The sequence below is a fragment of the Uranotaenia lowii genome, chromosome 3 (assembly GCF_029784155.1).
Source record: "Uranotaenia lowii strain MFRU-FL chromosome 3, ASM2978415v1, whole genome shotgun sequence".
Taxonomy (NCBI): Eukaryota; Metazoa; Arthropoda; class Insecta; order Diptera; family Culicidae; genus Uranotaenia; species Uranotaenia lowii.
This window is the reverse complement of record NC_073693.1, coordinates 74,240,841-74,258,869: the sequence shown is the minus strand read 5'-3', so window position 1 is coordinate 74,258,869 and position 18,029 is coordinate 74,240,841. Positions and strand designations below refer to the sequence as shown.

Below are 18,029 nucleotides of genomic sequence, written 5' to 3'. Positions count from 1 at the left end.
AGCAGAATGAACAATGTTCATTGAACATTGTTGAATTGAATGTATTTTGATAATTGGAAAGGATAGAACGCAATGAGTTCATATAAAGCTTCTTACATGGCGACCGTCAACTAATATTTACACATGATAAAACATAGAATCACACCCAAAAACTTCAAAATCAAAATTGAACTAAGGTATTGAAAAAAAACCCTTGCATTTATTTTAAGCATGAATAGCTAGAACAAAACAGCAAAAACTGAGAAGATTTTGTATTTATTGTGCTTGAAATTTTAATTTTTCCTTTTCTTCTCTGTTTGAAATTCATTGAGCAACATTTTCTCATCTTCTAGGAATGCACCACTGCTCAGCTTTTCGATTATTTATCACTTTTAAAATAGAGAGCAGTAATGCGTTTAAGTTAAGTGAAAAGTCCCAAAAAAATACTACTTTGGCCAAATTAGAATTTTCAGTACATTTGCCTGAAGGAATTCTAGCTCAAATTGCTATAATTACAAGACGGAATCTTTAATGTGAAGCAATAAAGTAAGCACGCACTATGCTCTGAAACAATTCATGTTAAATCTTTTTCAAAATTTTCTAAAAAGTATCCTTTTTCAACTTTTGATGCTCTTTAGATTGACAAGCAAAAAATTTCATGTAGAGACAGAGTCGTAGGAAGAACTGACTCATGTGGTTTGGTGATCTATTCTTTTCTATGTCATTATGGTTCAAACAATGCATGAATGAAAAAAATGATAAATATTATTTTTTAATAATTTTTTATTATTCATTTTTAAGTTCTTTTACAAAAATAGTGAATCGAATAAAAAAGGAACTTTTGAAAATACATCCTAATATCTTTCAACAGATGATTAGGATTTGTATAAAAAATCCTTGGGTAACAAAATAGGGAACTTACTTCCATCGATTGTTGAAATCATAAAATTTGTAATAAAATCTGGTGAACTAAGCTTAAGATTGCCAGATGTTCTCCCGCACGTATCTGGCCTGGCTATTTTATTTTAAACGTGAAAAAATTAGAGCATAAAATTTCCAAATTTTCATACTAAAATCCGGGAGATATCCGGGAAATTTTGAAAAAAACACAGAAACTGCCCAACTAAAGTTAAGAATATTTTTGAACAAATTTTGGGCAACCGGGCCGGGCAAAACCTTTCCCTAACCTAACCTGACAAGCTTCATATTTCTTCTTTGATTTCAACTTGCTATAATTTTTTTTAAGAAAGCCTCCAATATTGAAAAAAAAATTCTTAAAATAAATCCAATTTTTAAATGTAAAAGTAAAAGATTAAAAGTTTGCGTTTCAAATCGGATCTATGCAAACTCGATCCAAGTAAAAGATTTGGTTCTTGCAAAATCTCCAATATTAATGATGCTGAACAGTACGCCAAAACATAGGAAATTCCCTGAAATTTCTTTATCATCAATTACTTTTCATTAAAAATCAATTCCTGTGGATGATTTTTTTTAAATAAATATTTCATAAGACAAAACTAGCTTAATGAACTCAAATTGTCATTTTCAGCGGAATTGTGCAAACGAACTAACTTTGGTTAAAATTAAAAATCGAACTCTCAATCAAAATTATATGCCAACGATCTCTTGCAATTTAAATTCCTTACCGAAACAGTCTTCTTTATTATTTTATTTTGATTGTGGAACTCGTTTATGAGCTGAATCAAAATCTGATTTTTGATCCTGAATTCGAAATTTGAATTTTCAATCTTTTTCGGAGTTTCAATACGTATTCTGAAATAAATTGCACTGAATTGAAATGAATTGAAATGAATGAACGAAAATAAATCAGAAATATGAGCCTAGATTTGAAATCAGTTTCAGAGCCGTCAACCATGAAACCATAATTATAATTCGAATGTTTTGGGTTTTAATGATTATCCTTTTATTCATTAATTTTTTTTTCGATTATAGTCGTTTTAACATCTTTATGGCATTCGCGACTCTTTTATTCTTTATTGTATTTCTAATCCGACTTGCAAATCTAAACAAAAAGAAAAAAATCGAATGATGAATCTATACTGCTATTTTTAAAATTTGTTTTGTATGAATTTTACATAAGAATAATGTTCACAAGCTTCGAATCTGACTTTTGATTTGAAATTCGTTTATTCAGAACTTCGAATCTGAAAATAAAAAAAAACTCAGATAATTTCTAAGTTTTTTTTATATTCGGAAAGATATTACCGGAATGTAAAAAATTCGTTTGAGTTTCGAAAATCAAGAATCAAATTTTAAAGTAAATTTAAAACCAAATATAAACGGCGATTTCAAACTCAACCTTTCGTTGCAATTTTTAATGATTCGAAACGAAAATCCAGAATTATAAATTCGTAATCCTTAAAAATGAAAACACCAAAACCATTTCGTTTCAAACTATAAGGAACCAGAATCTATAAAACGAGTTAAATTTTATTTTTTAGTATTCAGAAATGAATTCCTATCAAAAAGTGAGATAATTTTGAAAAACTGTAGCTAAACTCAGAACCTGGAGTTGACTTTCGAGATTTTGACATCAGTTCTGAGTCAAAATTAAAACTATCGAATAACCTTACTCCATAATCCGAATTTGATGAAGAATGACTAATTTTGAGTGTGAAGTAGAATACCTTTCAAATTTAGCCAAAATGATACCAAAAAACACAATAAATATGAAAATGAATTTCTTACATAATTTTCATACTCATAATTATCACGGAACTGAAAGATAATAGATTCTCATGTTAAATAAATTGAAACTTCAAAACAAATCACAATGAAAGTTTAAAATCAAGATTTTTTTGGTACGTCATTGATAATTTTTTTAAAATGATGTTTTTTATTCTGAACTATAAATTTTCTTCAAAATAATTTCCAAGCAGTCCAGTTTCAAAATTTTAAATAAAATAATCCAAAACACTGATTTAACACGGTGTGCCAAAATACGTTATTAAAAATAAAAAATGACCAGCAAAACGGCACTCGACATTCGAAAGATATAGTATTCGGGCATCTATCCTGAAAATTTGGAAATGTTTCATCGGGCTTCTTTGAAATTAGAGCGATTTTAATTTTTAAGTCAATTTACATTAGATTTCCAATGGGGTTTTTCGACCTTATGTTCTATGACCGTGGATTTTTCTGACTACACATATTTTATGAAAATCACCCAGTTCAATGACTTTATAGAAAATTTCATGCTCGACAACTTTGTGGAAGACTGGAAAAAGATTTGAGTTGATCCTGAAAAGTTAGTGGTAATTTTCTAAAACTATATTTGACTGATTGAAATTTGTCCATGTTTCGTAATTTTTTTTTCAATTCCGCTTCACTAAAAAGCGAATATATTTCCAGGCGTAGTTTAAATCGTTTTTGGGTCTTCGATAAAGTTGTTTGGGATAGAATTTTCAGCACAAATGTGTATATAATAGTAAATCTATGGGTAATAGTCATCATACGAGCTCACAGCTCGTTGAAACCAACTGCTCCTGTATCTGCCCAGAATGTGTTCGAAATGAAAGTTGAAAACAACTTAAGCGTGAGGAAGACCCTTAGTATTACACGAAATTTCCGTGAAATGGGTATAAATTTTGAGCCTAATCTTAAAGAAAAGTTAGGCTCATATAACCGGCAAATAAGAATTTCTTCGAAATCAAGAAGTTGGGTGATATGGGAGGAAACGAAAGCGTCAAAGAAGAAATTATTCAAAAGATTCGAGACTCGCGAAATATGACTGATGAAGAACTAATTTTAAAATTTGGAATGGACGGTGGAGGTGGTTCTTTTAAAATTACTTTGTCGGTGATTTCACTAGGACAGCAGTCCAAAGCTGATCGTTTCAAGGATGGCGATGTTCGAAGGTATTTTTGAAATAGTTATGAAAATTAGGTTTATAGTATAATAACGTCAAATTATTTAATCAACTATTAGGCTTTTGATTCTTGCTCTTGCCCTAAAACTGAAAGCAAAACATGAGAATATTGCTCCAATTTGGAACGCGCTACAGTTGCATGCAAGACATCGATGGAAATGTTGCAGGAGATTTAAATGTCATAAACGGGTCTAATGGCTCATTCTTCAGAACGTCCGTAACACACGTAACGGAAACTTGAGGACTTTGGGGACAATCAAGAAAAGCGCAAGCAATGGAAAGAAGCCAACTGTAAATGTGACGATCAAAGGATCTGACGATCAGCTAATATTAACTGCCGCTCCCCCACAGTCTTTGCACTTAACCCTCGGAATCGTGAAGGCCTTGTTTAAGGCAGTTGCAGCTACGAATCCAGAGCTAGCAGAATTGTGGATTGCAAAGGCAGGAGTGAGGCATCTCCAACAAACGTTTGGTTTTGCAGGGAAAGCTTGCCATAATCTAATGGATTCCTCAGATGTGCTTGAAGATCATTTTGATGTGCAAGAACATTTAAAGGTAAGCAAAATAGATAAATAAAAAAAAACAATTAAAACTGTAAAAATACCGAAATCGCAGGCACTGAAGCTGTTCCAGGAGATTTACAAAGCATGCTTTAAGGATAACTTAGATTCCGAGTACACATTACTCATTGATGAGTTTTCTACAGTGTGGGAGAATTCTAAACTGCCAAACTCTTCCAAATTCCACATTCTACGATTCCATGTAAAGGATTTTTGCGAATACACCGGAAAACCCCCCGATACATCGAAGTTGTACTATGATAATCTCTTAAATGCTTTAGTGGACTATAACAGTGGTCATCTGTGTTGATTTTTAATTTTAAATAAAAAATATCGTTTATTATTATTGTTGAATCCAAGAAGGTAATCAAAAATGACTATTTTGAAGCCAATGTTACGCCATTTGCCTTGTTCGACTAAGCACATATTAAGCACGACAAAAATGGTTGAAGATTCAAACTACGCCTGAAAGATATTTGCTTTTTAGTGAAGCGGAATTGAAAAAAAACTTAAGAAACATGGAAAAATTTCAATCAGTCTAATAAAGTTTTAGAAAATTGCCACTAACTTTTCAGGATCAACTCAAATCTTTTTCCAGTCTTCCACAAAGTTGTCGGGCATGAAATTTTCTATAAAGTCATTGAACTGGGTGATTTTCATAAAATATGTGTAGTCAGAAAAATCCACGGTCATAGAACATAAGGTCGAAAAACCCCATTGGAAATCTAATGTAAATTGACTTAAAAATTAAAATCGCTCTAATTTCAAAAAAGCCCGATGAAACATTTCTAAATATTCAGGATAGATGCCTGAATACTATATCTTTCGAATGTCGAGTGCCGTTTTGGTGGTCATTTTTAATTTTTAATAACGTATTTTGGCACACCGTGTTAAAGATTAAATTAATTTTAAATAAATGTCAGATGATCATGATCATGATTGATTGTTAGGAGAAAGATAATAATTGTTATTTATTATTCAACTTTATTTTCATTTCTTTTCTTTATTTTCAAGTTCAACTGAAGTGTTGAATGAAAAAATATGGTTGACTTTTTAATTTGAGAAAAAAAATCGCGATTTGAATTGTTAATTTTTTATCAAGGAAAAAACTTAGGGATTATATTTTAAGAAAACCAAATATTCAGAATTAAAAAAACACAGACAGTTTTATCTAAAATATTTGAAAAAAATTAAATAGTTTGACTTTAAAATTTAGTAATATATTTAAAAATTAAAAAAACTGCACTGTAAAATTCGGTTAATTCATTCGAAAATTCAAACAAAATATGAAGATTTAAATAAAAGATTACCATTCAAAAAAGATTTTATTTTTCAATAAACACGTCTTACCGTTATAAAAACCTACTATTGGAGTGAAATTGACAACTCAAGAGAGAAGCATTTAAGTGCTTATGTTTTAATGATTGAATTGGTATATTTTACTGTCCTGAACTCGAATCAGTCGAATTTGGACTATTTTTGGACATTTAGTTTTGGGGCTATGGAGTTTTAAAATGTAGGGGAGGAGCGGACTATATGCGCCTATTAAGCAGAACACTGATTTAATCAAATATCACATCGAATATGTGTACAAAAACTATATACACGTGTGCAGGCATCTGTTTTCTATACAATGGAGTAATTTTTAAGATAAAATTTTCTTCTGTTTCTAAGAAATCGATTTTATTGTAAGTGTTGTCTAAAATGCCGAAACTCAAACCGTGCGGGCTAAATGCGCCTATTTATGTTTTGAACAAAATTTCTGTTTTTTGGGCAATATTTCCATATAATTTCATTGAAACTGCTAGTAAGTAATAATTTCCGTACGACAAAGCTGAAGTTTTATAAAAATCTATGTATATTATAATTTTATGGAATAAAACAAAAGTTAGATTTGCCATACTATGGAGGCAGTTCATCCATGAGAAAAACTTTATCAAATCTGTTTTTAAATCTTCAATTCTCTCTTTAGATGTTATTCAGAGCTAAGATTTGAGATTCAGTGATAAAAATAATTTATTTATTCTATTTAACCAGTTATTTTAGGATGGAGGCATTTTACAAACATGATGGAGGCATACACAAACACTCTATTATTCCCCTATATAATCATTATTAAACGTCCACAAAAGCTGAAATATGTTTAATTTCATAAGTTTATTTGAGTCAGAAACAAAAACCATCCTAGTTTTTGCTTAAAACTTATTTACGTGTAATTTTTAAAAGTCGAAATATTACATCAAAATGTACCAAAACCTTGTATGATTTTTTAAATTTTTTTGAGTTTGTAAATTCAAAAAATTCTTTCTTGCCTTATGTTCTAAGCAAATCACCCTCAAAATGCATTGGTCAGATAAGCTGTCTAGTCAGCCATTTCATCAAACAGCCATAGGATCATTTAACCCGATAGGCCCATTTAGGAAACCTTTCCCCTATCAGTTTTAAGTAAATCAATCATCTATATATATAAAAAGCAATTATCTGTATGTTTGTTTGTTTGTTTGTTTGTTTGTTTGTCCTCTATAGACTCAGCCGCCTTAAGAGCTAGAGATCTGAAATTTGGCATGGATGCTCATTAGGACCAGGAATGATGAAAAATGTTTTTAGATTTTTGGACGACCCCTTCTGAAGGGGGTCGTCCATACAAGACAAATATTGTTTTCACGATATTGACGTTATTTTCCGTCGGATTGTGATGAAAATTTGCACATGAGTGTTTTGAGAGACGAGCAATCCATTACAGTTATCAAATTTAGGGTCAGGGGTCGGCAAAAGGGGTCGTCCATATCCAATGATTAATGTTTTTGCGATATTGGCTTTATTTTACATTGGATTGTGATGAAAATTTGCACATGAGTGTTTTGAGAGACGAGCAATCGATTACAGTTATCAAATTTAGGGTCAGGGGTCGGCAAAAGGGGTCGTCCATATCCAATGATTAATGTTTTTGCGATATTGACGTTATTATACATCGGATTGTGATGGAAATTTGCACATGAGTGTTTTGAGAGACGAGCAATCAATTTCAAGTTTCGAATTGCGGATCAGAAGTCGGCTGAAGGAGTCGTCCATACCCAACTTTAATGTTTTTGCGATTTTGACGTTATTCTACATTGGATTGAGATAAAAATTTCCGCATAGGAGTTTTGAGGGACGCTCTTTTGCTTTCAGGTTTCAAATCTTGACTCAGGGGTCGGCAAAAGGTGTTATTATCTGTTCACTGTTTTTACGATATTCTCTTGATTGAGCATAGAATTGTAATGAAAATTGACACATGGGAGTTTAACAGAAAAGATAACTTATTTCAGGAGTCAAGTTTTGAATCGTGGTAAAAAAAGGCCGTCCATGTTAGTTGCTCACTGTTTTCGCGATATTGTCGTGATCATGCATCGGATTGAGATGAAAATGTTCAGATGAGGGTTATAAACTATGAGCAATTGACTCCAGGTAGCATGTTCCGTGTCAAGAGTCGGCGAAAGGGGCGTCTTTATTCACTGTTCACTGTTTTCAAGTTCCTGACGTTATTTTACATATAATTTGAAAAAAAAAAAAATGGCACAAGGGAGTTGTGAGGAACGTAAAATTGGTTTTAATTATCGAATTTCAAGCCACGGGACAGAAAAAGAGGGTTTCATTGAAAGTTCAGTGTTTTGTGCAATAATTTTGTTCGAGGCAGTTAATTGATACCAATTTAAGTGTGAAGGTCAAGCAAAAGAGTCGTGCACATAAACAAATAGGACATGTTTCTGCCATAATGTCTAGATTTTGCAACCAATCGAGAAGAAAACACTCTCACATAAATTTTAATAAAAAGCCAATCAACCGTTTAATTTGAATTTCAAGTAATAGTAATAATAGCGACTTTAAACACTGTTGAATTTTTCCCCAAAATTGTTGAAAGAATGTTTCGAATTCATTTTCTAAACTCATTTTGACGTACCAATGATTTAAAGCGAAACGAAGTTCGTACGGGATCAGCTAGTTACTGATAAACTTTAAAACCTACATTAAAGAAAAATCGGATTCTGATTTTATTTATTATTCTTCATACAATTAAGGGATAATATTTTGATGATGATGATGATGCATGATCTAAAAAGTTAAATTAAACAGTTTTTTTTTAATTTGGTATTATCATTAGGTACAAGTATTTTCGACATTTATGAAGAAAGTTAAAAAAAACTTGATTTCATTACAAAAATTTGTTGAAACCTGCATAACTAATAAATTTATGCATTAAAAATATCAAAAAATTCAATTTGGTTTAAAATTTCTTTAAAAATACGTTAAATGAGGAAAAGCAAACAAATATATATATATATATATTTTTTTTTTGTTTCGATTATAGTCGTTTTACCATCTTTATGGCATTCGCGACTTTATCAACGTATCAGTTGGCGGATCGTTATTGAAAAGCTTATCCGGTACAACTGTGTTCGATGTTTACTCTTGGGCTCGAACTCGCGGACATCTGCTCAGGAGACAACAGACTTGCCATCTGAGCTATATCACAAGCCCAAACAAATACATAACTTTCATAACTTTTTTTCGCTGCATTCAAAATTACTGGAAGTCTTAAGGAAAACTGATAATTGATTTAAAGCTTTTATTTTCAAATGTTATGTTTTTTTAAGTTTTGTCAAAAAAGTGCAGAACTTTTCTAAATAATTTTAACCTATTTTCAAAAGTTATTTCAATATCAAAAGCTGATAGAAAAATTTCATATTTAGATTTGGGGCCCTTAAATTAGTCAAAATTAAGTTTAAAATTTATTGCACCTTAAAAAAAATGTAAATTTTGTGGCCTTGTGTAATTCATCAAAACCTTTTAAATGTGATGTTGAACATTGAGATGAACAAGAAAAAAATTAATTGGGGCTTAAATTGGTTTCTTGAAGAATATTTCATATCAGCTGATGCTACTTCTCTTCTTCTTTCTACTTTTTATTGCTTACCGTTTCCCAGGCCAGCCCAAGGGGGAAGGACTAGTGACAAAGACTTTATGCCCTGAGCTTTTGCTTATGCTATTTGTGATGATATAAATGTTTTTTTGAAATCATAATTTTAAGTAATATATTAGAGGATGAATATTAGATTTTTGATTTGGACCATCGTAAGAGGTAAACCTGTTAAATGCCTCCCAGCAAACATTTAATAAGGTATATCGTAGGAACAACAGAAATATTCAAACAAATATACCAAATGAAAAGATTGCACTAAACTTACCAAAATAGTATTAAGTTACAAAAGTGGAGGTGATATATCAACGATGATAAGATTTTAACGATTCGATTTCCCCACAAAAAGCAAAATATACGATTTAAAGAAATTTTAGTTAAAAGCAAAAAAAAAATTCTCCGACCGAGAGTTGAATTCCAGTCCTCAGAGTTGGCTGTCCGGTATCTCACCACGATGCCAATTCATCAATTGATATGATTCGCGCTTTAGCTCTTTATCTAAAATTTTCTGTTCACGAACCGGTCAAAGGAAGAAAGAAAGAAGGATCGCCCATTTATCGTAAATCAGCTCACTCAAATCGTAAATGTCGAATTAGCATATTTTCAACTATTTGAAGACATATTTATGAATTGACTAAACTGCTATTCGATTCAACTTTTTTTGAGCGAAGCTTGTCATAAATGAATGATAGAAAAACTCAATACCAAATTGTTTACGATGGTTATTGAAAATGTCTTAATATTCGATTTAAATTATTATTTCTATAACGATTTCATGTTAGCTGGGACATAGTGTTCAATTTGTCGATGTATGAATAAGTATTCGACATTTGATGAATTACTTTTGAAGTTAAATTGGCTCGTTCCAAACTCTGTTTTTGTTTAGCTACGCTTCTTAGTAACACCCCCCTCTAAGGCGAGGTAAGGTTTTTTATGTCAAGTTTAGAATTTGAATTCAAAAGGGCAATTGAATTGCAAATCGAAATATACAATTGGAAATTGAAACTCGTGAATATCATATAGTGTTGTAAAATAAACTATCTCAAACATAGCGTGATTGAGAATTAAATTCCGAGTCAAATTTCTGACTTGTTTGTTCAAACTTATTTTTTAACACCTTTTAAGATCAAGTAATTTCCCGATACTACGGTGAAAACTGTACTTGGAAAAAAATCTCAAGGGGGGGGAGGGGGTTAACCCCTTAAACCCCCTCCATTCGCACGACCTTGAGTAGAGTAGAGGAAATTTGAGTAAAGCAGAGTAGACTACAGTAGAAAAAATAGTGAAGAGTAAAATAGAGTGGGGTAGAGAAGAGTCTTCTCTTTTATACTATACGCTATTCTACTCTTCTCTACTCTACTCAGCTCGACTATACTCTACGCTACTCCATTCTACTCTACACTACTCTTCTCTACTCTTCCCTACTCTACTCTTTTTAACTGTACTCAATTCTACTCTACTCTAATTTACTCTACTTGAATGTACTCTACTCCACTGAAATTTAGTCTGTTTTATTCTCATATACTGTACTGTACTTTACTCTTTTCTATTCTTCTCTAATCTACTCTACTCTACTTTACTCTACTCTTCTCTACTCTTCTCTTCTTCACTCTACTCTACTATACTATACTTTACTTTACTCTGCTCTTATCTTCTCATCTTTATTCTATTCTACTCTAATCTACTCTCCTCTACTCTACTCTGCTCTACCATACTCTACTAAACTCTGCTCTACTTGACTTTCCTCTACTCTACTCTACTCAACTCAAATGAGTTTTTCTCTACTGTACTCTTCTGCACTCTACTCATCTCTGTTCTACTTTATTTTACTGTACTCTATTCTGCTCTTTTCTACTCTACTGTACTTTTTTCTACTGTACTCTTCTCTTCTCTTCTCTACTCTTTTCTACTCTACTCTACTCTACTCTACGCTACTCGACTCTAGTGTACTCTACTCTACTCTACTCTACTGTACTCTACTCTACTGTACTCTACTCTACTCTTCTCTACTCTACTCTACTCTACTCCACTCTAGTATAATCTACCCTACTTCACTCTGCTCTACTTTACTCATACTACTCTACTCTACTCTACTCTACCCTTCTCTACTCTAATCTTCTCTGCTCTACTCTACTTTACTCTACTCTACTCTACTCAACCTTACTCTACTAAATTCTACGCTACGCTACGCTTACTCTACTCTACTCTGCTTTACTTTACCAAACCTTAGTCTCCTCTACTTTTCTCTACTCTGCTCAACCTTACTATTCTAAATATGTATTCTACTCTACTCTTCTCAACTCTACCCTTCTCCAGCATTCTCTACTCTTCACTTCTCTTCTCTACTCTTCAAAACCTTACTTTCTCTACTCAATTATGCGAATTGGGTCAGAAGCGTTGAGCGAAGTTGATTCAAATTAAGTTTTGTCTATAGAGAAGAGAAGAGTTAAACGGTTAAGTAGAAAACTTCCTGAAATCTTCCTCGTGAAAAAATGAAAACTGTGTCTTAAATGTTGATCTTCAACAAAATCATAATCCCATCAAAATTTGATTTAAATTTGAACTTTTTCTGCTTTTCTGAGGTGTAGCCAAATATCAAAGTCGATTAACAGCACTTTAAGGGAAAAACGATGAATGAGTTCAGCACGACCTAACTGTTTTTTATAGAAACACTATTCTGAAAGTGAAAATACTTAGGAAAAGTATCGAAGATATAATGAAATTAGGGTTTTTCATAACAAAGGTTCAACCGGTGAAGGTGAGCAAAGCTGTATTATTTCAACAAACTATACATACATACACTCGAGCACAGGAAGTCAAATGGTTGGCTGGAGAAAAATTCTTTCATAAAACAGAATCCCGCATGCTCCTGAACTTGTTTCAGCTGTGTGAACAGAAGTTTTGGGTATGTATGAAGAGTTTACACAAGTTTCTGTTGTTGTTGTTTTTGTGGAAAAAGATCTCAAAATAAAGTTGCAGATTGTCGGTTAATGGCGTGCGCTCTTGACTCATACTTTCATCATACTATTTTTGTTTCTCTATGCAGCCGCTGGCTGCAGAAAAAAAAACAACGATCCTAACCAAGAAACGAAAGCCAGCAAAAGTTTTGATTAAATATCGGAATGCTCTAGTTTCTTGGCAGCATAAGTTTTCCTGGCCGCACAGAACGGAGTTGATGGGGGTCTATCGTTAATGGGGAAGAAGGAAAATTCTCTTTTGATGGTAAATCACGATGAAATATTTCCAATCATAACATTTCCTTAACCTACTTTCGAATCGATCCCGTTTGAATGAATTGAAAACTAATTAAACTTGTCTCAATTTTTGTTTCTTTCTGTTCTCCATTTCAGAGCGTGCAAACTATCGGACAAAAATAGGGCCGACCGGCTTGCCCGTCCACGAATGTCGCTGCTGGGGAAGCCGCTCAACTATAATCGCGGCTCACGGCGCGATGCCCGGTATAGGCGGCTGCAGAGCCGGGTCTACAACTTCCTGGAGCGGCCGAGGGGCTACAAAGCGATCTCCTACCATGTCCTTGTGTGAGTATTCGAATCTGTTTTTGCAAAAATACTAGATGTACTTTCAAATGTGGGGGACAGATTCAACTATACAAGGAAAGGCATCTGGAGACCAGTTCTTGATTATTCTGAAAAAAACAATTTCAACAGACATCATACATTAGAAAAGTTCAAACGTAATTTTTTGTGAGTTTAAAACCTTATTTTTCTCGAGAAAACTTCTGAAACATAACAAACCTACATTAAGTAGAAAACATGCAAAATAAATCTTAACTCACAAGTCATGCTGCCGGAAGTAAAAACCGTTTTTTTTCGCCTTTCTTGTTTCCTTTTTTACTTTGCACTATTGAAGTGCAGCCTCGAGGGGCCAAAGACGGCGTGGCGTACCGGAAAGTGAGACTTCAGACTTCCGTGAAAGGGGTTAATTTCTTGCCCTTTTCCGGAAAAAAATTCCACTCCCTCGGTATTTAAGAGAAGAACAGGTAGAGAGTACATCAGGCCATCTGCCTAGAAAAACCGGAGCATAAATCATCCGCACCATCAGACAGAGGCAGTCAGTTGAATGGCCGAACAATCCGGCGACTAACCACTGAAGAGGAAAATTGCGTTTAATCATCCGGTTGTCTGAGGTTCTGAAAGGTGGGAAAAAGCGAAAGTTTGAAAAAGATTATTTTCAAACAGCAGTTAGAGTTTTAATATCAAATCTTGAAATTTTTTAAAAAAATATGTGTGCTATGGATATACAAGTCTGTTGAAGTGGGACATTTGACTGAGTCGAAATGACGTTATTTTTGAAGTTCTTAAACCCAGGGATCCAAAAAGCTTCGTTTTGGTTCAAAACTCATCCGTGGCTTTTTGCAGAATTTTCAAGTAACGTTCACATGGATAAATTTGAACTTTTAGGTTGTATGGGAAAATTAAATATTTTGTACTTAAAAATCAACCTCATTGATGTTGCTTCTGTGGAACCAAGCCTTCGGGTGATTTTTGTTTCAATTTATACATTTTTGAAAGAAAATTTTCTACTGAACAACTTTGTTAAATACCGTAACTTCGTATCTTATTAGAAAAAAAGAGTTATTAGGTGTTGATTAGGTGCAGTCTTTTGGAATTGAAAAACAACGAATTCTATTTACTTCACTGCAGGGTTCCGCGAGGCATTGCATGAGATTTTTTTTTAATGCAATTCAATTTAATTTATCGTTTTTCAATGCCAGAAAACATACTCCTGTTAAACAGCTTAAAATTGTTTTGCCTCATAAGATACGAAGTTGAAATCTTAGACAAAGTTTTTAGCGGAAAATTTCCTGGGGGGGGGGGGGGGGGGGTTGGGGAATGTTTCTTATTCTGAACTAGACATTTGCTTGAAAATATATTAAAGCAGTCAAGTTTACAAATCTAACATCTTTTCTTCCAAAATCCCTCTTATACGAATTTAATAAACGTTGCGCATAAAAATTTAGCTTTACAGCTGCTATTTCGAATAATATTCCGAACTTTTCAAAAAATAAAAAAATCATGAACAATTAAAAAAAATAAAATAAAATAATAGAAATAAGTAAAACGTGTAAAAGTGTAGCTTTTTTTTTAAACATTTTGAGCTCCGAATGTTTTGAAACCGCTAATTGGATTACAGGGTTCAGGAACGGAAAAAAAGTTTGTTGATTCTCAACACTATTGGTCATTCTAGACACGAACGTCACATCAGTTTTATGCGTTTGTTGTTCGTTCAATCTCTTAAGTGTTGCCAGTTTTCAAATTCTTGTATATTTTGTTAACCTGTTTGCGCGCGAAAAAATGTAATCATGAATCAAATTGCAATAAACGTTCTCTTTTACTTTCGGACTGCCACCAAGAAACAAGTTTTTTTTTGTATCCGTAATTGCCTGAACAAAACAAAGTTTGAAAACATGTTTTTCTTTTTGAAAATTTATATTTATAAACTTTCAAGAACATTATATTTTCGGAGCACAAAAATTCAGGATTGTTAAAACAATTTCAAAAAAATTATATAAGTTTGACTATAAAATTCGGAAAATTTAAAAGAATTTACTCAAAAACTGATGATGATAATTTTTTTTTGTTTCGATTATAGTCGTTTTCAATGATGATGATGATGATAATGATAAAATATCATAACAGGCATTTCCGACACTATTGAAGAAATTTTTAAAAATATTTGTATAAATAAATTTGTTGAAACCTGCTTTTGATTTTCTGTTTCAAAATATCTGAAATTCAATTTAGTTTAAATGAAGTAAAAAGAAAAAAATAGAAACTTCAACAGCATTTTTCGCCAAAATAAAAAATACTTGCAATCTTGGGAAATTTTTATAATTCATTTAATACCATTATTGAATTTTCTATGTTTTGAAGTTTTGTCAAAGCAGTCAAAAAAGAAATTTCAAAAATGATTTCTTCTTGTTTTTAAAAGTGGTTTTAAAAACCAAAGCTGTTAGACAAAAAACTTATTAAATATTTGGATTCAAGGCACTTAACTGAATCAAAACCAGCTCTTAAATTTTTTTTGCAGCTCGAAAAAATGAGAATTTTGAAGTCTTGAGTAATTCATCAAAACCTTTTGGAATATGGAGTTTAAGATTAAGATGAATGAGAAATACAAAATGTAGTTGAGACTGAAATTGATTTTTTGAGGAATTTACCATAATTATCAGCATAAAACTTGAAGTGACATTGTCCATTTTTTTAAAGTGAATGGACTAGGTTTTGTTTTTATTTTGCTAATTCTGTTGACTATCATGATTACTCAAAACATGTCATATGGCTACCAACTTGTGATTTGTATTCATCAAATACTAAGATAAATTAATTTTAAAGTTCAAATGATTGGTTTTAAACTCTGAACTTGTTTGGTTCTACACTTCTTAGTAAAATCCCGTGGTGGATGAAGTTGTTGTTTGTCAAAATTTGAGTTTCAATACAAACGGTTAACTGAATTACAAATCGAAATCTACAATTAAAAATTGGAACGTCAAATAGAGTCATAAGATGAAATTATTCAAGACTAAATTTCACCGAAGGCGAACCAGTTTTCTGACTTGTTTGTTAACAATTTTTTAAACACCGAAAATATTCATTCTTTGTATTGAAAATTTCAATTGCAAAAATTCTTCTTGGGGGGAACTGATAATATCGTAAAAGTTATGGTACATCAGAGCAAACAATTAATTTTAACTAATTGCCATAAAGCCATTGGTGTAATGATAGGCTTGTGGGTTCAGATGCTTGAAGATCGAAAACTTTCAATCAAACATGATATGACTTCGATAGAAAACAAAACTAGGTACTATAAAAAAAATAATTATTTTGGTTATTCCATTTTTAGGTTTATTCCTATAAAAAAAAACATGTCAAACAATTTCTTCAACTTTTTGAAAGACCCAAGATCTGTTGAAACACAAAATATGGTGGATATTTCTAAAAATTTAAAAAGGCTTATGAAGAATTAATCACCGTAATTATATTTGTATATTTAATTTATCGGCCTAGCGGTGAAAAGTGATGTCTTTTTTAGTAGGGACATCTAAAGATTATGATTTTTTTATATAGGTGGATAGAAGGTTAGATGAAATGAAAGATGTTGAAAATGAGCGGGTAGAATTTATTTAGAAGCATATCATCACATATACGCCCGTGAGGAACAAAAATTTGATATGTGATGATATGCTTCTAAATAAATTCTACCTGCTCATTTTCAACATCTTTCATTTCATCTAACCCTTCTATCCACCTATATATAAAAAAAATTCATAATTTTTAGATGTCCTTACTCAAAAGGACATCACTTTTCACTGCTAGGCCGATAAATTAAATCTTTTAAAAAAACTGCAAATTAAATTCAAATTAGAAATTTTAGAGCTAAAAAAAAGAAACAATTATAAAAATCATAGTTATTTGCTCATTATGACTTTAGGAATACGAAGGCAAAGCAATAACAATTAAAAAAAAAATTGCCTCTACATTTCATAACGAAGCTCGAAATTTTGCAAAGAAGAGATAAAAAAAGGAAACAAATTCAATTTCGTCACTTTAAGTAACTCAACAAAAGATATCTGATGAAGTTCAGCCCAGGGAATTGAAAGTAACAGCTTTTCTGTTTTGAGGCCCGACTTTAAGAAAGCACAACTTATAATCTTTCATTTCTTTTTATGTGAGTTTTTTTTGTAAAGAAATGCTTAGAAATTTGTTCAATATATCCTGACTATCATCAATCAGATTTTAAGAAAAAAAAATTCTGAAATAAAGAACTAAGCTAAAGTCATGTTAAATCAAATTTTAGAATAGCCCATAAGACTAACCTGTGCTAAATTTCAGCTCGTTTAGACTTGATTTAGAAGTTTCGAGGAAGCACTCAAAATTTCGGTTTTTTTTATCCTCAAAAAATCACCAAAAGAGCGACCAAAGCTAATTAAAAAAATCGAAATTTTGATGTCGATGTCAAATGACTTTAAAAATGACTTAAAACTTATCTCGATTTTTTTCATTAATCACGTTAGGAGATCGGTTGTTTTTCCGCAAAACAGGTAAGCCCCAGGGAGTCGATCATTGTTCAAAAAAATTTTTTTTTCGAGATAACAGCACATCGCGACGTTTCATGAATTTCTAAGACATTTGGCATAAAAATTAAAATTTCGTTTTTCCGGCATTCAATCGTCCCCCCTTTTTGATTTTTTAAATTCTCAAGTAGATTTTTGACAAAAATAAATTTTTCCTTGACAACACCGGCAGATTTCGATGTTTTATGCATTTTGAAGTCATTTTGCAACGTAATTGAAATTGAGATTTTTCCGATTTCCTGTGGTCCCTTCTTTGATGATTTTTGAGGATAATAAAAACGAAATTTTAAACGCATTGAGGCTCCCTCTAAGGTCAGTTCGATTTTTTGGGCCAATGTACAATATGTATATGGTCAGTTTGTGAAATAGCTATATGACTCATTTGGCTGCTACTCTACCTTTCATTATTTGTTCCGATTTTATTGGAAAAAAAAAATCATCACAGAACAGACAAAGATTGTCACAGAAAATCCACCATTTATTCAGGATCTTTCAAAATCATAAAATTCAACGTTTTACTTACCTTGAAAATGATTTATGGTATTTGAT

At 32.0% G+C, this 18,029-nt stretch overlaps 1 protein-coding gene across 14 annotated transcripts in view; it reads left to right on the top strand.

Moving 5' to 3' along the window:
* Positions 1-18,029, top strand: part of LOC129751553 (potassium voltage-gated channel subfamily KQT member 1-like) — a 705,179-nt gene that overhangs the window by 272,488 nt on the left and 414,662 nt on the right. For 10 of the 14 annotated variants that reach the window (XM_055747121.1, XM_055747116.1, XM_055747117.1 and 7 more), the window contains exon 2: positions 12,736-12,924. In XM_055747121.1, the coding sequence (XP_055603096.1) occupies positions 12,788-12,924 (137 nt within the window). In that variant the 5' untranslated portion in view covers positions 12,736-12,787. Of the gene's footprint in view, positions 1-12,735; positions 12,925-18,029 lie in introns of those variants that run through there. The other 4 variants (XM_055747130.1, XM_055747127.1, XM_055747131.1 and 1 more) reach the window with 1 other exon arrangement.